Source organism: Accipiter gentilis, chromosome 17, assembly GCF_929443795.1.
Source record: "Accipiter gentilis chromosome 17, bAccGen1.1, whole genome shotgun sequence".
NCBI lineage: Eukaryota > Metazoa > Chordata > Aves > Accipitriformes > Accipitridae > Astur > Astur gentilis.
The window spans coordinates 28,102,645-28,125,217 of record NC_064896.1 but is presented as its reverse complement, the minus strand read 5'-3'; the positions used below and the strand labels follow the sequence as shown (position 1 = coordinate 28,125,217).

Below are 22,573 nucleotides of genomic sequence, written 5' to 3'. Positions count from 1 at the left end.
ATCTAAGTAATGTTTAGGATCTAAAGCAAGCTGGACTGATCTTTTTCTATTTAAGTAAATTGTGAAAGATGTGATGCTCTGCAAGCAGAAATACATCAAAGACTTACAATGCATGTGACGATCGTAATAGGTACATGTGATACTTGTATGCTAGAGTCAGTAAGCATTTTACATATATAATAATCTAGTGTCCTGACTTGATGGATCAGTTTCCCATGGAAACACTTGCAGGTAATTGTTGCAAATTCCCAGTGCAGCGATTGCCTGCCAGGATTCTATTAAGATAATAATATTTTCTAAGTTTAACATGCTTATAATCCACATGTAGTTTAGTATGTTTTCTTCTTCACTTTTTTGTCCTGAAAATACAAATACACTTTAAAATATTTAATGGAAGCTAGCTCATCACTGATTCATTTTCATTGTCTTTAAACTAGCAGATTAACAGATGCTGAACGTAACACAGTTCAGTATCTTATTTTTTTAAGATACTTTCAATGAATTGTGAAATAAATGCAGTTTTTAAAATCTGCTTTATTACTGAAGAAGAATTGTGGCTGTCTCTTTAGTTGGCCTGTTTAAGAGGAATAACAGCAATAGATGCAAGACTTGAGGTTTGTCCCTTGAGATGGTCGCAAATAGAACCAAGGGAATAATTAATCCTAGGGTGCTAGCACACTAATTAGTATTGTTTGAATTGATAGGAGTTGTAGGTTCTCAGTATCTTTGAAAATCTGTTTTTATTTTGGTGTGAATATTTTAGCCTTTTTTTTTCCACTTTAAGTAGCTGTCATTCTCAGTATATTTTACATCATAATAGGAGGCATCTAAGGATGGAATACTGGCAAAAAGTCTGTATACCATCTGCTTACATACCTTAATTTTGACAGTAAGAAAGACTACAAAAAATTCCGGGGTCTTATGAGATTCAGAGAAGCTGAAGATTCACAGAAGGGGCACAGTCAGAGTGAAATACAGCACTGTTAGTAGCATATTAGATAAATATAAAATAGCTCTTTTAGCCTGGAATAATTGGTTCACCACAGTGCCTGCCATATGGCCAGCAGCTTGCTGATGCCCTTTGCCCCAGCTGTCTTGTGTAATGGCAGCATCTGAGTTGTTGTTCTAGTCATTCTGATAAAAGCAGTTTTTCACACTGACTAGTTATATATCATTATAGCTTGCAAAGATGGCCATTATTTTGTTTAAGTCTTATGCAATTGCCAGGGGCTACTTCTGATTTCTGCTGAAGTAGAATAAAAGACCTGCATAAGCCCTTGACTGTTTCGACCACAGGTAGTTGCGTGGAACATTAACAGAGCAGCATTTTTTCTGTGTGTGCAGGTATGGCGATTCTTAAAGCCAAAGTTCTGTTCTGTACATTTGACCTCATTTTTCTAAGGTTTTCTGTTCATAGAAAATTTATTGCCTCAAATAGGTAAGCTGAAATTATGGAAGCATCTAATATATTAAAAAAACCCACAAAATAATTCCATAACTACAGTAGTCATTACAGCATTTAGTTAGACATTAGGATCAATTTCAGACATCCTAAAAATTCTCTGTTTTTTACATGTATGGAGAGCTATGGTTTTAAAATGTGTGCCTGCTTTATAAAAGCTGCTGGAAGAGATAATAGTTATTTTGACATACCAGCACAGAACTTGGCTGTTTCATGACAGCCAAGAAGTGGTGAAACTTATCTGGAAACTGCAACAAATTATTAGTTTGTTGGTTTTTTTTCTGGAGGTTGACATTAAGTTACCAGGTTAATTATATTGATCTGTTTCTTTCTAGCTACTAATTGTCCCCTGCACCCTGGCTGGCCATTTACAAGATATTTACAGGAGGTTTACAAGCCATTTACATTGCCAAGAAACTTATGATGTAGGGATAAAAATGAAATACAGATCATAACTTACCAACCGTCAAACTTATAAACACGCTAAAACCTTCTAAACAGATCTACAGTGACCTTTCAGCATTCCTATCCAGCTTTGTTTATATGCATTTCCTATTTTTGTTGGATTAAAAGCAGTGTTTGTTCTGTGTTTGAACAGCACAGTTGGTTCTGGATTCATAATGTGGACTTTTAAACTATTTTAAGAGGAATACACATTTTTCACTGCATATGCTGCCTTCTTTTTTTTTTAATACTTCTAGTCTAAAAATGTTTGATAAATTTTTACAGCTACAAGAAAGAGTACTGTGTGATACCAACTGTGTAAAATAGGCCAAATTTGACCACCAACTACTTTCAATTCACCAACAGTGAAAACAAATATTTTTCAATAGTCCTCTGGTTATCATATTATTTGCCTCAGGAGGTTAACATTTTTTTTCTTTTCTTTTGTTGTTAATAGGGTAGGGGGGTTCTTTGTTTTTACCGTGTGCTAATACCTCTTCTGTTTGGTATTGCTATTCATACATTTGCCTGAAATCTGAAAATAGGTTTCAAGATACAGAAGGTTGAGGCACCTTAATTTTCTGTCTGCGTGACAGATTCCAGTAGCTTTTCACCATCTTCTTCAGTATTGATGTTTCTGCTCCTTTTCCTGCTTACCAGTCACAGGGATTGTAACCAATATATCCTATTGACAAAAGGCTCCGTTGTACTTGAAAGTTAATTGCTGAGTATTCTCCTATGGATTGGAGATAGACCTTGGTCTACGCCCCTGTATTTTAATGCATGTGAATGAGGAGGTTTTTGTTGTGATCCAGTTCTAATGACTTATCATATGACATCCACCCTCCATTCTTCATTTAATTTATTTATTTTGTCAACCTCTGATACATCTCTGATTCATCATTTTATTGAGCGCTGATGGATCCCATACTTCATAATCCTGGCACCAGCCCTTCTTTTACTGAATCATACAGACTATTCTTATTTTTTTTTTCAGGACCAGTTACTGAGATGTGCTATGCATAGAACATTATATAGCACTGTGATACTTCCATTACAGATGATGTGTCACAGGTATGCCTTCCCAATGACGTAGGTGGAAAAAAAGGGAGTTGGTAATTATCTAGCCATTGCTTACAGCATACGTTTCATCCTGAGCAGCAATAACAAATTGGCCTGTGTCAACAGTCTCCTTGTTGGAAAAATATTCCTGGGTTATATGATAACAAGCAGCCCTGTGTCATAACTGGAATTAGGTATATAAGGTGGACAGTGTTATGTTTATTAAGGCTATGCGTTGACTAGGTGGTTCTTGAGCCAATAGCGCTAATTAATAACTCAGCCACGTGTGCAGGTACTGAACTGACAATGAGTTTCGGAACCTTATTATGTGATTGTTTCCCTACTGTTTTTCACATTATTTTACTTTTGGGGTTGGAAGTATGCATGCTCTCCTGCTGTAGCAAAAACATGGTGGTATACACATTCAGCACCTTCACAAGAATAGTGAGATGGTAAAATATTGTTCATTCACATAAAAACTAGGAAAAAGCATACTGCAAAAGTATGAACAGTGCATTATGTAAGGTACTTTTGACTGTCATATAAACTCAGAAAGTTTTCATTAATTAGTGCACTCGCTTGGGCAGTAAGTGTCAAACTACAAATTCCTGCTCCAACATACTGAGATTAAATCTTCTCATTGAAGATTTCTTAAAATTTTGAATATGGGCAATATAATTTGGTGATGAATACTAGTTACTCTGCTGTTATGATGTGATGTAGAGTAAAAAGATTTCTTTGTGTTACAGAATCTTTGAGAGAGAAACAAAGATTTTACCTCTGTCTCAAACTTTGATGTTTCAGTGACCTACTAGTGTTACAAAGCTTTGTTTTCCATTTTGTTTTTCATAAAAATGCCAATATTTGCACACTAGGTGATTTATATAGCACTTTTCACATATGCCTTATAAATTTTAGATATAATCTTATTAAAATTTCAGCCTAATTTTGGGCAATCACTTATTTACTAAATCAGCATTATAAGATACTGGCTCTGAGGTATTTAAACAATATGAAGTATTAAACTGAAAAATTTATAAAATTCTATTCTAGGTTTATGTGCAGGTAGGCAAGGTTTTCTAGTGTACACTGGAAATGCCTAAAATCTCTTGAGTTTATCAGAGAAATCAGAAAAAAAGAAAATTAAGGGTCACAAAGTAAAAAGATAGGAAGTTGTTAGTGAAGAGAGAATTCTGTCAGTGAAGGTGTTTCATTGTGTTTTTCTTCCCCCTTATTCTAACATGTTTGGCATTCTTTTAGTAATTATTTTGTTGCTGGAAGTACTGATTCATTGTAGTTTTTCCCACAAATGTGTTTGACCTTTTCTCCCCCTACATTCCATATGAGTACTATTGTGATAGTACTTCAGCTGTCTGTCTCTCTTGCTTGCCCTTGCTGCTGTGCTGACTCAGTGTGTTATTATTGATTCACTACCAAACCAGAACAGCAAATGGTCGCTAAAAGAGTTTAATGGAGTATGGGAAGAATCAAGTTCCAATGCTAGATTTAGACAAGCCTTAAAATGAGCCATGTGTGCCAGATGACTACTCTAGCTACTAGGTCGTTTGTGGTACTGAGGATTTCCTGGATACATCTGCACTGTCCCTTCGCATAGTTCTCTCACTCCTTGGCCCGGACTGCCATGGTCTAAGCTGTATACTTCATTCACTCCTGAGGTCTCTCTAGATTGTACATACTAGGTCCCTTGCTGATGAAGCCCTGGTGTGTCTGAAAGAATAGTTAAAAGACAGTTGAAAAGACAGCGCGGAGGGCACTGCAAAAAGACTACCTCTGCCTGACTGTCCTCCAGTGCCATCCCAGAAGGGACCATACTCTGGTCTGCTTCATACCCTGCCTTATTCCATGCTAGACTATACCACACCTAGCCGAAGCAGTATGGCTTTCGGGAGGGTTGCCGGGCAACCTTGTCACTGCTCAGGATAACCGGAAAAACAACCCAGTAAGTCTGAACACAAAGCCATCAAAGTTTAATAGCGTTTTGGCTTGGGTTCATGAGAAAACTTGGGCATAGCTCTGTTGTACCTGAAGATGGCCTAGATGGGAGGTGTCACTTCCAGCACCATCAGCCTAGCACACTGCTAGCAGGTCTTAGGACAGCTTGACATTCTTGAATTCTGTCAACAGTGGTGAGCAGGGCCACTTTAAATTTCAGAAAATGAAAGCAGAATATACATGAAGGAGAGCATGTGACTGCATTAAACACAGTAGGATGCCTGCATCGCCTGGCAAGAAATGGCTCTGACAAGCATCTGTACATTCCGATGCATGTATTGCCCCCTTGGAAATTTTTCTGAGCAGATCAGAAAAAGTAATGCTCCCTGGGTACAAACCCCATTCCACCCGTACTTCCTATGGAAACAGCATCAACAACATGCTGGAATGCAGTTTATAAAATTATGTGACATCTGGTGAAGGGATAGTCATCACACCTGCTGTCTTTTCCTATTGATGCTTTCATGTGTATTTCCTATCGAAGTCCTTTCTGAGGTTCCTAATTGCAGAATATATCTTCCCATGGGGCTGTCACCCTAGGCCACAGGTGGCACCCTAGCAAGGATGGGAGGGAGAATACTTAAGGCATTACAGAGTATAGAGTGTAAGACAGGGTAGGCACTACTAACCTTTTGGTATAGGGCAGTCTCAAAACAGAGACAGAAACAGGACAACTTAACACAAGCATGCCTTCTCTCATTAAGTTTCAGCCTAGGATTTCTGTTTCTGAGTGGAATACTGTGTACTGGTGACAGATGTGCTCACACAGCATAGGGAATGCCGGTTTACTCCTTTTACAGTAGGCATCCAAGGTAGCTGCACACCCATGAGTTAACCAACAGTGACCACAGGAGGCCTGGTAGGACACTGTGGTAGAAACAATTCATTGAGAGTGGAAGGCGTAATGTGTACCAGCTCCTCAGCAGACAGGAATGTACACTGCTAATCATCTCAAAAGCATATTCCAATTCAAAATGAGGCACCTGAAGCGTCACAAAGTTTTTGATTCACTCCTCACTGAGGGCAGGTTAGAAAAATACAGCAGCAAAGTTCCGCTACCACATTACACTTCTCACAATATGCATCAGCTTGATTTTTACCCTCACTCTGTTTTCCTGTCCCCGTCTCACTTGCTTTTTCCTTCCTTTTTCTTGCAGTTGCATTTTCTTGCTGAGGAACATGTTGCTGCACAGAGAGATGCCTAGGTCGGTAGGCCTGACACCTTGTCACGATGGGCCGCCTCGTCAGGAGCTGCTCTGGGAACATCATCTGCAAAGGACTTAAGTTTAAACTTCCTCCTCATGCAAAATTGCAGGTTTTGTCTTTGTGAGGCAGGCGTCAGTGCACTATGCTATGTCTGTCTTGCCAATACGTTGTGAACAGAAAGGGGTGCTCCTGCTTCCAGAGGTTTTATGCTCGGGATAAGGAAAGAAAGCAGATCTCTATTTCTAGTTTTATAAATAGAAAGTCATTGGCTTCACTATCATGCAGTTCAGATGTTACGCTGGGCAATCCTGCAACTATTCTAAGCAGTTATGCATGCAAGGTGTTGCGCACTTGTTAATCACTCTGTGAGGCAAGACACCTTGGGCTGATAGTGCCATACCATAGGACGTGCTGTGTTTGAAACTGTACCACATATACGGTGCCTCATCAGTCTTCACATGCACCCCACGACATGAGGTGTCTCAAACAGCAGTTGTTCACACAGCAATGGGAAAGCTGGTGTTCATCTTTCCCCTAAGCATTCTTCATTTTGCAGTGAATTGCATTACTACACATTTGATAGATATCCTGGAGCAGTTTAAGTGGTGTTGTTGCGGTATTTCCGTACAGCCAGCCTCAAGAGGGAGTCAGTGGGTTACTGTGATTCAGCAAAGCTGCCTAATCCTACAAAGTTTGGTATTCCTTGGGAAAATTAAGCTCTGACTAAGCATAACCGGGGAAAGCAGAATTTGTGCACACAGCCTGTATAGACTGTGATGGAGTAGTAGCCCTTGTGAGGGCTGGTAAGAACCTTGTGGTATGAGATCCTGTATCAGCACAGAAGCTGTTGCTAGACTGGTGTGTGTCAGTACCACAATAAATACTGCAGCTATTGTCCTAAGGCTTTGAATGATTCCAGACAAGGTAGAAGACATTTTTAAGACTTGGGTTTTGCCTCTGCATTTCCCCTATCGTTTGTCTTCAATTCTTTTCAGCATTATGCCATTCAGCCATTGTATATAACCACCATTCTCAGCATGGACGGATACGCTCTGGGGCATGCACTTTATAGCAGTGTTAGAGGATAATACTTTATTTGATTTCCTGACAGTTTCCTGACTGATTATGAAAAATACAATATTTAACTATAAATGTCTGTATGGTTATTCTTTCCATTGACTCTGTGATCATAGTGGTTGACTCTTGATAATGTTATTGTCAATACTGTATTACTGGCTAATAAGAGAGAGTTGAGGACATGGACATTACTTTGGTACACACGTGCCAGGAAGCATGACACACATCCGTTGCAATCTATATGTGTAATTTGCTCTATCAAGTGCCTCATGAGACAGGTTAATATTACAGCCAGTGAATGGTTATAGTAATAAGTGTAATTTTGACATGAAGTTCATCCAAATATGTGAGTATTCTGGCACATGGGACTGTAGCAGGTTTCCACACATATGTGATAAAGTAGTGAAAACATGACATGTGACCCCATGACCAGATAAATGAGACTACTGCAGGTGCCTCCAAAGAATTATTTTACACTGGCAGCTAATCATATATAGACTTGTCAGACCTGGTGTTATATCAGAGCTAGATATCTAGCTGACTAGGGAAGTTTATCGTGCTGTAATTTTGGATGTTATAAATTAATAGCTGTTCAATGCTGAAGAACAACATCATTATTTGCAGCTATTTTGGTAACGTCTAATGACTCCAGGAATGTTCTAGTTGTTTCATCCCTGAGTAAGAAGTAAAATGCAGGCACTGTAAAATTTTAATTAAGAGTAAGAGCTGAAATAAGAAGAAAAATGGTGGAAAAATAGGCCTCAGTAAGTTTCAGTATACCACTTGCCTTGAATAATATCATGTGATGAAGCAAATACTCTTCTATCCCCTTCATTTGATCTGATTCCAGTCGGTATAATACGATTCCCCCCACCAACCCTCACTGGTAAGACCTTGCTGCTAGCGATTCAGAAAGCCTGATCTTGTACCACGTTATCATCCAGGAATTCAATGCATTTTTCAGATGCTAGTCTTTCTCATTCTAACAGTTTTCTCCACCCTTTGTCATCACAATCATTTTATTGTGTTATTCATAGGACAAAAAAATCGGATGTAGATCCATAATTTTTGTAGTTCCATAATCTTCCCAGATAAGGCCTACTATAACACTTGTTCACTTGTCCGGTGCATTTCAAACTAAAAAGTATTTTTATAGGACCTCGTCTTCATACACTGCAAATTTCTGTACAGAAATTTTCAATGTTTGTTGAGGATTACATTTTAAATTAGGTGAAATCTCATTAGTTATTTCCAAGATTAGCTTGCTTTTCCTATGTCAAAATGTGTTATATGTGAAACTGCTACTGAAGAAGGAGGCTATTTCCTACACCTAACAAGTGTAGGAAATATCTTCAATACTACTTTCATTCTTGGAAAGTGTTTGATTTAAAGATGTCTTCACCTATAAAACGTGTGCTGAATTAAGAGAGACTGAAACCTAATTTAACTGGAAATGTTTAAAGATAAGAGGATTCAGCAGCAGTGTTAGAAACACTAGTGAGAAGACGGATTCCAAATGTAAGCAGAGGACCTGACTTTGGAAAGGGGAAATTGTGCCGAAAAGGGTTCATCTAGGTGTCCTTCACAGTGTGAAGAGCAGGATTCATAGAATCATGGAATTGTTGAGTTTGGAGGGCACCTCAAAGCAGGGTCAGCTAAAGCAGGTTGTCCAGGACTATGTCCAGTTGGGTTTTGAATATGTCCAAGGATGGACACTCCACAACCTCCCTGGCCAACCCATTGCAGTGTTTTACCACCCTCACAGTAAAAAGTTGGGGTCTTTTCAATGTTTAAATGAGATTTTTTGTATTTCAGTTAGGGCCTATTGCTTGTTCTTGTTCCTTCACCGGGCACCACTGAGAAGAGCCTAGCTGTCGTCTTTAATCTGCCCCCATCTGAGTATTTATACACAAACATACTCTCTCACCTTCTCAAGGCTGAACAGTCCCAGATCTCTCGGCCTCTCATTAAATGACAGAAACTCCAGTCCCTTAATCATCTTTATGTCCCTTTGCTGAACCAGGTCCAGTATGTCCATGTCTCTGTTGCACTGGTGAGCCCAGAAGTGGAGTCAGCGCTCAAGATGTGTCTGTCTCATCAGTGCTGAGAGAAGGATCACCTCTCTCCACCTGCTGGCAATGCTTTTCCTAACACAGTCCAGGATGCTATTGGCCTTCTTTGCCACAAGGATGTACTGCTCGCTCATGTTCAACTTGTTTTCCACCAGGACTCCAAGGTCTTTTTATGCAAAATTGTTTTCTAACTTGTCAGCCCCCAGCATGTAACAATGCATGGGGTTATTCCTCCCTAAATGCAGAACTTGGTGCTTACCTTTGTTGAACTTCATGAGATTTCCTGTTTGACAATTTCTTCAGCCTGTTCGAGGACTCTCTGAATGGCAACACCTGCTGTATCAATCACCCCTCCCATTTTTTTGTCACCTGCAAACTTGCCACCTGGCCTCCAGTTCAACTTGATGATGCTGATCACAACCCCTTAAGCCTGGCAGCTCAGGCAGCTTTCAGTCTACCTCCCTGACCACTTATCTAGGGCATAATTTATCAATTTGCCAATGAGGATGTTACAGGAGGGTGTGTCGAAAGCCTTGCTGAAGTGAAGATAAACAATATCAACTGCTCCTCCCTCATCCATCATGCTAGTGATTTCATCACAGAAAGCTGTCAGGTTAGTCAGGCATCATTTCCCTTTCATAAATCAAAGCTGACTGCTCTAAATCACTTTTTTGTCCTTAATGTGTTTGCAAATGGTTTCCAGGATTATTTGTTCCATCCCCTTCCCAAGGATAAAGGTGAGGCTGACCAGTTTCTAGCTAGTTGCTTTGAATGACTTCTGGAGAGCACAGTACAGCCAAAGCTGGCCAGTTAAGCTGTCTATACAGCAGCAGCAGTAAATTACTTTTTTGTTCATCTTGGGAATCTGATGTACCTGTGCACAGAGATTTCATTCCTAGTCCCTTATCTCTCTATCTACTACAAAAGGCAGCTTTTGAAAGTAGAAAGGTGGTTTTTTTATGTTTCTTATGCTTTTCATATCTGAAAATGTGTGTCAGAAGCAGGCTGTTGTATAAAATCTTCAGCAATTAAAATTTTTTAAATGGTCTTGCTTAACAGTCACTATTAGTCATGATAGTTAGAATAATTCTGAGTAGTAGTACCTTATCTGTCATTACAAATAGCAGTAAAGCTAATTTGTGTTGATTTCCTATGATAAGCAAACTTACCTTACTGAAAAAAAAAAGTAGAGTGATCTTTTTAAAATAGAAATTCTGTTTTAATTGACAGTCTAAGGATATCATTAAGGCAAGTTACGTATGGACAGGCAATGTCTTTTATTAGACTAACTAGTAGAGGGGAAAAAAAGTAGGCAGTATTTGTTAGGCAGGAGTGTTTCTGTGGAAGTGTTAATAGCAAAACTTAGTTTTAGCCTATGCTAATCACAGATAAAACCGAGACAGGGAGATGGTAAGATTGCCAGTTATCAGCAACAAGCCTGAAGATTTCTTCAGTGTACTCTCTGTAGAAGATTTCAGTGAGTTCTAACTACCTGAAAAGTTTACACAAGGAATAGTAGTATTTCTGAGGATTTTGAAGAACAAAGGCTTGGCCTGAAATTTTATGTTCATGAGATTCTGTCTTCTCATTTTAAATTTTAATTAGTGCGGTCAAGTAAATTTACCTATGAATTACCAATTAACACATTCTGAAATGTAAGTATTGTAACCTTTGAAAAGACCATTCTGCACAGAATGAATGGGGGAAGAAGCTGACTTAGTACCTGTTGGAAAAAGTCTCTCTTCAGCTAGGAAGATACAGCTGGTACCTCCATTATTATTTGGTAGTTGGTGAGGTCAGCAGTGAGTGTTTGGTAACTTGCTGAACTGGATGCTTAACTCCAGTTAGAAAATAAAGTGAGGGCCTTTGCTGGATGGGGATTTTGCTATACTGTAGAAAATGCACCAGATGTACATTATCTCTCCATCAGTTTTGCTTTGAAAATACGTGAAATGCATTTTCTTAACTGCAGTAAACATCTCTCTTTGCATTTGATTTAGAACTAATATGTGATTCACCTGCTGTAGTCATGCTTCATCTCTACTTTCCCCCCATATCTTCTGGTGTGTGGGCTCAGACTGATTTTCAGACGTTGGGCAGCAACTGTTAACAGAGCTACAGTTTAGTAAAAAAGATAGTTCTGAATGTTGCAGGTAAAATGTAGTTGAATGCCATCATTTTACAGTGGACAAACAGAATTAGCATGTGCTCAAAATAGAGACAGCAGCTTGAGAAGGCAATTTCTAGCAATAACTATCAAAGCAGTTCATGTCCTGTAGAGAAGCCTGGCTAGCTGTTGAGCCTTTTGGCTAATTAACACCCCCACCCACAGCTGCAGTAAATAAGGCTTGGAAGTGGCTCCTCTGCCAGGTGCTCTGTAGGTACTACTTTAGGATTTTGGTTGCACCATTCAAGCAGGTTTTTTTGAGTGCTCTGCTGAGGACAGTGGTGTTATTTTTTTCTATTTTTTCCTGGTGGAAAAGCTTGAGTATTCTTTACTTCAAGTGAGTAAAATAAGCTCGTATGGGACCTAGTGGTAAGGGATGTTTATGCTGCTCAATAGCGTATATGTGAGTGTTATTTTCTAGGAATATACTGAACTTTGTGGTTTGAACAAGTAATATTAATCTAGCTATTGATCTGGTGTCTTTGGTACAGGTTAAATTTATGGGGTTTTACATTTGCTTTGACTATAACGTTTCCTTTTAAAAAAAAAAACAAAGTGATTCATTAATTTTAAATGGGTTTGATGTTATTTGCCTAGTTGCTATTTGTGTATCAGAGAATGCTGATGCTTTTTAATTCTAGTTAATTATGATGTACTTTAAAATTAGTTTTACACTACAGACTTTGACAGAATTTTATCAGAGCTAGAATAACACTTGTATCTGAACTCTTTACATGAAGGAAAATGAGGCTTCTAGAGTGCTATACTTTTGTTTATTATGGGACTTCCACTGTTATATCCTTTATCTGGTTTTCCTATGTTTCTGAAAGTCTTCTGACATCTTCTACTTTCTTTACACTTTAATTTTAGAGATAAATGATTATAAGAATCTGCCTATAGAAAGTTGACTTTATTGAAAATAATTTGCGATCCCTAATGGGATTCCCAGTTGAAACATATGCAAAAAGAGCCCAATGCTTATTGTGCCTTATAAATCAAGGAATGTTAAGTTGTTCTTATCGGCATTTTGATGTATGACTTGTAATCTTGATTATTTGGGTTGGTAATTTTGTGTTAGCCCAGTATTGTAATTGGTTTCTGGAAATGTACCTTAGTTTTCATAACATAGTCTATAGCTTCCTTACAAATATATATATGCGTCTGGTCTGAAAGTGAACTATTTTCTTTTTCTTCATATAAAGAAAAGAAATTGATTATTTCTTTCCACTCTCATGCTTCTTTTAACTGTCCTTGGAAATCTGTTACAAAACTGGCTATTTCTAGTCTCTGATGCAGTGAATTAACATTGAAGAGCACAGAGCATGCGCTGAACTTGTTCTGTCACGGATAAGTAATGCATGTGAAATTGAAAAGTTCTAATAGAGAACCCTTATTTGTCTGGTCCTCTTCCTCCCATCCCAGTTTTGTTTTTGTTTTTGTTGGGTATGTTGGAGCTTGGGGTTTGAATCTTTGGTAAGGAGTATCCTTTCCATGCTTGGAGGCTTCTGTGTTCCACTGTTTGTTTGCCTTTGGAAAAGGCTGGTGATACCTTTGCAGCAGAGGGAGAGAAGGATTTATCAGGCAAAGTGTTATCATGTAAGGAAATACTACATGTGAGATTCTAAAAATGAAAAGAGTGTAACTCCTAACAATGAGAAAACGCTGCATGAGGGAAGTAAGAAAGCAGATGCTGCTGTTAAGTCAGATGATTTTTGTATTGTTAAATTACTTGGAATGGTAGGAATAACAAACTGTGTGGGAGTATTGGAGAAGTGTGATAAAGAATAGAAATGATTTGTAGAAATATGTCAAGCACTTGCACAGCTGCATTTTTCCCAAATAATGTCAACTTCCCATTGGCCAACTATGTAGCAATTCTCAGTGGCAATTTATGCTTGCTTTTATGATTGAAATGAATCCCAAGATGTAGACAGAACAGGATGAATTTTAGAGAAGGCTTTTGCAAAGAGGCATCACAAAACAAAGCATAAAGGCTTTTTAGTGAGAAAGAGGCGATAGAGATTGGTCTTACTTCATGCTTCCCATTCATATCGAGTTCAGTGTGAAGACACGAGGAGGGGGGGCAGCGGAGGAGATGTTTCTGTGCATGATCTTAGAGAGATGGACAAGGAACAGACATAGTTTGTAGTACCCTTGTTTTGAGAAGGCAGTGGGGACGCGTAGGGACAGGAGGGATGGACACCACATGGTAACCTACCAAAAAGTCAGTTAAGTCTACAGTAGTCCATGGTACCTAATATATAGGATTAAATACAGATGTAAGAGTGGAAAGATAATCTTTTAAAAATAAGTGTATTGACTGAATGCGCTGAATGCACGAGACTTAAAACTGCGTACTTTGAATCAGTAATGCCTTGTCTTACTTTCAGGCGCCTATTTACCATGTGTACTGTCAGCTGTGTTGTCTTTGCTGGGCTTGAAACTCTTGAAAATAGTGCTCAAGCCTGAAAAATATGACAAAATAGCAGAGTTAGCTTTGATCTGTAAAATAACAATCGAGTGAGGTAATTTCTGAACTGTCAGTGGAGCACAAAGTGCTGAGGTGTTATGATTTTCACATAAATTGGAATGACTGAGAGAATTATGTCTGGTTTTATTGGACAACTTATGCTTCATGTTCATGCTTTCATGGGGAGAAGCTATGAAAAAGCAAAGACCTGTATTATAATTGGGCTTAGATCTAAGAAAGATAAAAGAAGATGTAATATTTTTAAAAAGCAGTTTGAGGGTCAACCTAGTAGGAAGTCAGTATGCCCTGTTACTTTGTCTTTTAGTATAAACAGAAGCTGCTTGATCCCGTGAGCAGAAGTGCATAAGTAAGAGATAGGGTTTTTCAAGTATTTCATTCATAACTAATAGTTGTTCTGATATATTTTTTCATTGACACTAAGCAACACGTATACCACAGTACAAAAATAGAAAACAAGATCCCGTAAGGCGTTATGCTTTTGAAGTAGGAAATCTCTTGTATTGCAGATAGGAGAAAAATCTGTGGAACAGTGAATTGCCAGCCATGCAAATAGGTGGTCAATAGCAACATCTGCTCAAAGTATTCATTAGCTATAGCCTTCAGATGAAAGCACTGCGCTCTAGGTCAGATTGTATGCAAATACAGCCTTTTGCTTCCTCTATTGCCAGCAGTCATTAAGGGAAGGCATTGCACACTGAGAATAGATTGCCGCTCCATGAGTGTGACTGTAAAATATTTACCTCTAAACTTCTTAAACGCACCTTTCTAGGCACTGTTTTAACAAAAAAGAAAAAGCCGAAACCTTTGACGTGTTCATTGTTGCCTTGTGAAGTGGGCGTTGTTGCGGTCAGCCTGCTGTTACAAATTTAGACCACTTCAAGCAAAACCTTTCGGCCTTCTACAACTAAAAGACAACAGAACATAACACTCAGTATTTTTGATTGGGATCTATTTAGTTGAAGACTGAAGAAAATACATATACTCTGCAAGAGCACAAGTAATACCGCCCAGGCTGTCCTAAGCGCAGGATGCCTCCTATGGAAGGCAGAGAGAACCGCTGCTTCGTGCGAGTCATTGCAGCGGTGGTTTAAGGGTAATGGGTGCCAAAATTCCTGGCTGAAGTTTCCTTCCACAGGTTTTAAATATCAAACATCATTTTAGAGAGAAAGCGAGCGCAGAGCTTCTGTGTATCTTGGAGAGCAGAAGTGAAATGCCATGTTTGCAAATAAGAGAGCTGTTGCAAAATCAATGCTTGAAATATGCTAAATGACAGATCCTCGCAGTGGCTGCAGTTTCCTGTGCGAAGGAGTGAAATGAGGCTGAGCACGAACAAAATGGACTCTTGGCTACCTTGGCTCTCCGTGTCGGATCCTTGTCACCTACCGCTAACCTCATTTAGGGCTCCGTGCCCCGTGCGTCTGCCTGGACGGTTTTAGGCCGGGGTGGCCGTAAATAGCAGCGGGCTTGTGATCTTTGGCCGGGGCGGAGCGGTTTACTTCTTGTAGAAGGATGTGCAAACTGCATTTAAAAGTTGAATTGCAAGAACTTGAGAACCTGATGCGGGGGAATAAGGTCTCTCCTGCCTTCCCCCGTCCCCGCTCTCCCGGCGCGGTGCAACCGAGGGAGGGCGCCCTCGGCCCGGGCAGGACGATGGATTTTTGGGGCGGAGGGAGGGAGGGAGGGGACAACCAAACCAGCCACCTCCGTTTCGTACCCAGCTCACGGTTCAAGGTCAGGGCCGTGTAAACCGCCGCACAAAGGCTCCTTTCAGGACCCGGCGCACCGGCTTCGCGGTCGCCTGCGCGATCCCCCCGAGCGAACCCCCCCCACCGCTCGGGCGGTGACCCTTCTCGGGGCCAGGCGTGCGCGACCCTCGCCCCAGCGAACGGCCACAGAGCCCGGCTTAGGTCGTGCGTGGCTCCCGAGAGCTGCCCGGGGCGGGCAGCCCCCTCGGGCCAGCGAAGGCGGGGGGGGCTCGTTGTCGCCCGGTACCGGCGAGCCGCCGGCGCTGCCCGGCTGTCCTCGCCTACCCCTCGCCCCTCCTTTCCCCCTCCCGCCCGGTGTAATTTGCATACCACCCGCCCAGCTCGGATTTCACTGGCGGAGACTATCCCCACCGCCGTCGCCGATTGGTGCTTCTCCTCGCAGGGCATTTGCATGCGGCGGTGCGGGGAGCCCGGCAGACCCGCGGCGGAGAAGTTGAGTCGGAGCCGCCGCCAAGTGTCCCGCCGAGCGGCTCGCGCGCCGAGCCCGCCTCAGCCGCCTCAGCCCTCCGGGGGCCCCGCGACCTGCCCGGGCACTTGGCGGCTCGGTCCGGTTCGGTCCGGTTCTGCCCGGCGGGACTCGGCTCTCGAGCGCCGGTTGCCTCCACAACCGTCCTTCCCCAGGCAGAAGATGGCTGAGGGCAGCCTCCCTGCGGGATGGAGGTAGCTGGCCCTCGGCGGAACCGGCGTGCGGTTCCTCGCCGCTGTGCTGTAAATCCTCCCTCGCCGCCGGTGGGGCGGGCGGCTCCGGCTCGGTAGGCGCAGGAGGGATCTCCCCTCCCCGCCAGCCTCACCTTTCGTGGTCTTTGCGGTTGGCTTAACCCGTCTTTCCTATGGCTGGGATATACAGCTCTACTCTGAAGACCCTGGAGGATTTAACTTTGGACTCTGGTTATGGGGCAGGGGATTCCTGCAGGTCCCTTAGTCTCTCTTCTTCCAAGTCCAACTCCCAAGCCTTCACCTCTTCTCAGCACAGAGGCAACTGGTGGTATTACTCGGGCTCGATGAACAGTAGGAACAACAGCTGGGATACCGTGAACACTGTTCTGCCGGAAGACCCCGAGGTTGCAGATATCTTTTCCAAGTGTCCTAAGCTGCCGGATCTAGAGGAATACCCTTGGACTGATGAAGACATTGGCAGAATTCTCAGAAAAGGGAAGGGAGATGGCAACGCCAGAACCTTTTCTCAGGAAGCTGTCAGGCGGCTCTCGCAGCTCCTGAGGCGAGCCTTGATCAGGGTCTCCAGGGAAGCTCAGCGCCTCAGCGTGATGCACTCCAAGTGCACCAGGTTTGAGGTGCAAAGCGCCATCAAGCTCATCCAGAGCTGGTCGTTGTCGGAAAGCTGCGTCTTGGCGACTGTCAAGGCGCTCTCTCTCTACAGCATGAGTGCTGGAGACGGACTGAGGAAAGGTAAATCGGCTAGATGCGGCCTCACCTTCTCAGTGGGGAGGTTTTTCAGGTGGATGGTGGACACTAGGATCTCGGTTAGGATCCACGAATATGCAGCCATCTCTTTAACCGCTTGCATGGAAAACCTTGTAGAAGAGATTAAGGCTAGGGTTTTGGCAAGTCAGAGCCCGGATGGTGGAGGAGGGGAGATCTCGGCTGAAACCCTGGAGATGGTTATCAACAACGATGCTGAACTTTGGGGAGTGTTGCAACCTTACGAGCATCTCATCTGTGGGAAAAACGCTAATGGTAAGACCCAGCTTTTACGATTTCTACTCTTCATACCAGCAAGCTTTACGGTGAAATCGTTGGTTTCTATGGACTTGGGGTTTTTTTGGTTTTTCTTTTCATATGAATTGCAACTTGGTCGTGGGTTTTGTGCGCGTCAAGCAGACGTGATGGTGTTACCAGGCGAGAACGATCCTGCTTTATTCTTAAGATGTACCAGTTTATAAAAGGTGCAGAGGCTGTGGGAAAGCAAGCCCCGTTGTCCTAACAAATGTCTCCTGACTTTTTCTACCAGCTGCTGTTTTGAGCATTTTTACTGTAACTGGCATGTAAACATTCTTCTCTGTAACCATAAGATGAAATGTGCTTTATAAGCTGCTCTTCAGAAAATATCACTATTGTTTTTAAACAAAATTTATATTGTAGTGAGTATCTTGCAGTTTCATCTTAAAGATGCTTTTCCCACATACAGCCTGGAGAGGGAAAACAACATTTTTTTTTTTTTTTTTTCCTTTGTGGGAGTAACATTCAGTTTCTGAGCAAAAACTTATAACTACGTGTTACTTGGACTTCCTTCTACTTTAGCAGAAACCTGTATTGTAATTACACCCGTGCAATAAACAAGAGCTTGTGCTTGGCTTGCCAAAGTGAGTATGTAGGATGGTGCCTCAGTAATGAGAATAACATAGCATTAAGGTACTTACCTCTGTAATTTGTTTAGAAAGCAGACTTTTTGAACAGTTAAGCAAATAAGCAGATAGAGGAATGTTGGCGTCTTCCTATGAGACTGAGGAGCAATTTGAAAGGCTTAAGTCATGACAGTTCTGTTAAGAAGCTGCACTGTTTATTTTGCATTGTCACACTGAGGAGTACCATATTTTTCCATGGAAAACTTAGAGAAACATTCGATTTAGAAAACTATTCTGTGTACCACACACGGTTTCATGACTTTTGCTGGCCTCGTTGTTACGGTCAGATATTCCATGCCTAATACCTTTCTGATTTAACTCTTTATAAAACCCAGTGGACTGGTCCTCTTCAAAAGATAATCTCATAATGAGAGACAAGTAAGGGAGCGGGGTTTCTCTGAGGAAAAAATACACCTTAGGTGAATGTTAGTAATGAAGCACTTTGTCAGAGAAGGGGTGACTCAACTTCTGCTCCTTGGGTGCATCGATTTCCTGCAGTTCTCCTTTACCAAAGCAATAATGTCGCAATTCAGATCACTAGTAGATAGGTGCAGTGACTGTCCCGTTGGGTCAGCCTGGTTCAAATTACAGTGTAAGAGGACGGCTGCTGTTAGGGTGCTCACAAAAACTCTCTTGTGCACTTTGTCTGCCCTCTCTCCACTGACAGTGTTACTAAATGCATATGAAATAAATGTGAAGAGCCCTTTGGGATGTGCTCTTGGCACTGGTACAAGACATAAACTCTAAAAGTCAAACATCGACATCTACTTTTTTAACAACAAGCTCTTAGATGGAAGACTATAAAGGTATGAGGATATCTTGTCCTCTACCAAAACACTTGTCCTAATTTTTTGTATGCTATGGAAGTATTTGTCACCAGGTCCAAAAAGAGGACTCGGTTTCCTCTCTTGTTCCTTATTTAGGGAAACCGGAGTGAAATATTGTTGTTCTGTAAAGTAAAACATGCACTTCAGCTGTTCTCTGCTCTGTGCTTCTACACAGGTTCTGTGTTTAAAATGGAGAGGAAGAGTCAGTTCCTTGGGGAGCTTTTTCTCTTTTTTTCTGAAGAAAAATCTCCTTGGAAAAATTGCAATGAATGAATGGAAGCTGGTGTTCAATGGAAACATGAGTGACTGCAGGGAAATGCTTATAAATATTCAAACCACCAAATGGTCAGTTATGATAACGCTTGTATGGTGTAATACCAAGCAGTCACTGGCCACAGAAGGATTGGCTTCTGTTGCTTCTTTTGTTGTTCCTGTCTTTCAGATCAATTCTGTCAATAATTGAATGCATTTTTAAAGTCTGAAAATGGAATAAAACTGCACATGAAGGTATCCTGCAATTTCCTGTGACAGTCTGTCACTAGTATTTTACTGGACACAAGTCAGTGAATCTTCTAAATGGCTTTTCTTGCAGTTGTAAGGCCACAAATGGTATTATATGGATGCAAAAAAGCTTGAAATAACTTCTTTATTCTTCTCACTGTAGGAATTGTAAATTAGGACTATTCACATCATTCTCCACAGTGCTTTCAAATGATCTTGTCTTTCACATTAATTTAAATCTGAGCTAGATCAAGCAGTAAAATAACTGGAACAGGAAAACTTGCTTTACTGTCACTTCTGTTTCTTTTATAGTAAGAGCATTTTAATGGAGTACTTGTAAGTTGCGAACTTGGCGTATGTTTGTTGGTTTTGTTTTATAGCACTGAGTTTGATGTTAGAGATAAAAAGCACTTAGAGGTTAAGTTCTAACTCCAGTCAAGCATTGCAATCTCTGGATGAAATCCATGGCAGCGTACTATGCAGAAGATTGCACTGGATTATCATAATGGACCTTTCTGGCATTATGATCTATTGAATACTATTTTCATTATTAGATCAGGATAGCATGCTTCTTTGGAGTCTAAGAAACAGTAAGTAAATAACATAAATCTTGGTAAAGTCTCAAGAGACTGAGGTTTAAACCTGTATTTCTTCAGTGACTAAGCTCCCAGCAAAGACCATAGTCCAGTCACTGTTCTTAAGGCTTTGGAGGCTGAAAGTGTAGTATTCTGTATTGTAACAAATGTGTTTTAATCAGCACCTGGTGTGTGAAGGGTAAAGTTTAGAACTCTGTAAATGCCTAAGGGGAATTTTAATATTATTTTTAAATAAATAATAATCTGTGGCTTGCTTATTTATTCGCCATTTCTGGAAGGCTGTTCTTTAATCAACTATTTGCTGCTTCTATGAGACATTTTCTGTTGTCAGCGTGAGTTCTGACTTCATGCTTCGGACTCAGTCTCTCTGCCTTGGGAAGGAGGAATGTCATCTGAGCTTATGGCCATAAGGAGTTCTGTAAAGCTCTCTGGATGTGTTAATGCCTCCACAAGTGAAGTCTTTTTAGGCATAGTCTAGGTGGAATGTTGCAAAAATAATGCAACATAAGCCAGAAAGAAAATGAAACAAAAGCAGCAAAAATTATAAGCAGCTACTAAACCACATAGCTACTGGGAGGTACAAAAAAAAAAAAAAAAAAAAAAAAAAAAAAGGAAGTTGTGTAAATTGGAATTAATGGTTTATTTTCTGTTTTTAATTACATGGGGGTATATGAAATGCATTGGTTTGATACAGCTAAAGTAGAGAATGCATCTGGTAGTTTCACAGGGATTTTGAGACATGCTAATTTGGAATATTAGCATCTACTCCTTTAAAATGTTTGCTGGGAGATGAGGAGAAATATGAACTTACCTTGGAAGTGTGATTCTTTTACTTGATGTTCCTGTGTTTGACTGGTGCATGGTTCATTAGAATCTGAACTGTCAGCACTGCAAATACATTTTGATATTATTGTCCAATTAACTACAGCACTTATGTTGAACTTAACTACATGGTTATTGCTGAACATTCCTGTGACAGCCAATACACCTGCTGTGCTATTTAATGCATCAGCACATCCTGGTGTTCTGTAGATATAAGTGTTGACAGATGTTTTTGCAAAAAAAAAAAAAAAAGGGGGGGGGTGGGGTGGTATTTAACTTGATAACGCTGTTTCTTCACATATCTTTTAGCTGAAACACTTGAAGCTCTCTGTGGAGGACCTAATCCACAAATTAGCCTGTTGGTTTGCTCAGCTGATGAACAGTAGAAACAGAGTCTGAAATAAGCTCTACTTGTGTCATTTTCTTAGAAAGGGGTTGAGGGGGGAAACATGTAACCTTTCCTCATGGTGGGACAGAGGGAGGGAATGATTTGGACTCAATAAAATTAGACCAGGGATGAATTTTCTACTCTGTGATACTATAAACACTGCGGCACACCCTACTAAGCATCAAACATGGACTTTGGATTTAGTATCACTAACTAACCCCATTTTCTTTTATATTTCTCACTGCACTAATATAGGTTAAAAATTATAGCTGATTTTAACATTGAGGATTTCTAGAACTATGGCATTATAAAAATTCCTTTTTATAGTTATCAAAGTGGTCTGAAATAACTTTTTTTTATTTCAGTATAGTCATGGTACTGTACTGAAATCCAGCATGGAAAAAAAAATAGTTTAATGACATTTCAATAAATAGAATGTCCTTTTGTTATCCGAACTGAACAAACTGGTATGCTCGTAAAAAGCCTCATCAATTTTAATAAGCTATCAGCTTTGCAACTATTCTGGGAAAAAAATGCATGTTGGAAGGGTGCATTTTGGGGAATAGAGCTGCAAATGCAATCTATAAACTATGCTGAGTAGAAATACAAGGCTAGTACAGCGGTACCACGGGTGATTTGAAAATCATTTTAAAAAAAACCCAATCAAACACACACCTCTGTCTTCTGTGTCATCATATCTGAAGCGTTAGTTTGAAGCAACGTTGCTTACTGGGGATTCCCGGGCAGGAATATGATAGACCTACGCACAGGTTTCTATGTTAGATGAGCTGGTCATAGCTATGATCCTATTTGAACTATGGCTTTGTTCACCTCCGTAGAAATGTACCCCCAGCGTACCTTGTGTGCTTCTACTCCTACACATTCAAGAACTTAGATTTATATCCACAAACCCACAGGGACAAATTCTTTACGCCTAAATGTTAGTGCTTGTATATGCATGCTCACCTCTTCTACAAATGCAAACCACTAGATGCACAATTAAAAAATACAAACATCTGCAGATAAGTATCTTGCTTATGTTAAAGGGTAGATCAAGGAAAGCTAAAATGCCTATTTTTTTTCCCTTGTAGTGGTTTTTTTTGTGTGTGTATATATATTTCATTTAGTGATAGTAAAGGAAAACTTCATTAATGAAGTAATAATGCTGTCTTAAATTAATCCTTCAAATTGCTGATATTATACCATGGCAATAAAACTTGTGTCCTTTCAATGCAGTTGGTTAAAGAGCAAGTGCTGAAACTCCCTCAGCGTTTAACTACTAGCAGCAAATGCTGATATTTGGATTTCAGGTGGAA

General features: G+C 40.6%; 1 protein-coding gene across 1 annotated transcript in view; it reads left to right on the top strand.

Annotated features, from left to right (window-relative positions):
* The first annotated feature begins 16,379 nt into the window (after positions 1-16,379).
* ABTB2 (ankyrin repeat and BTB domain containing 2) overlaps positions 16,380-22,573 on the top strand; it is a 135,722-nt gene continuing 129,528 nt past the window's right edge. The window contains exon 1 of the mRNA XM_049820154.1: positions 16,380-17,455. Coding sequence (XP_049676111.1) covers positions 16,591-17,455 — 865 coding nt within the window. The 5' untranslated portion in view covers positions 16,380-16,590. The remainder of the gene's footprint in view (positions 17,456-22,573) is intronic.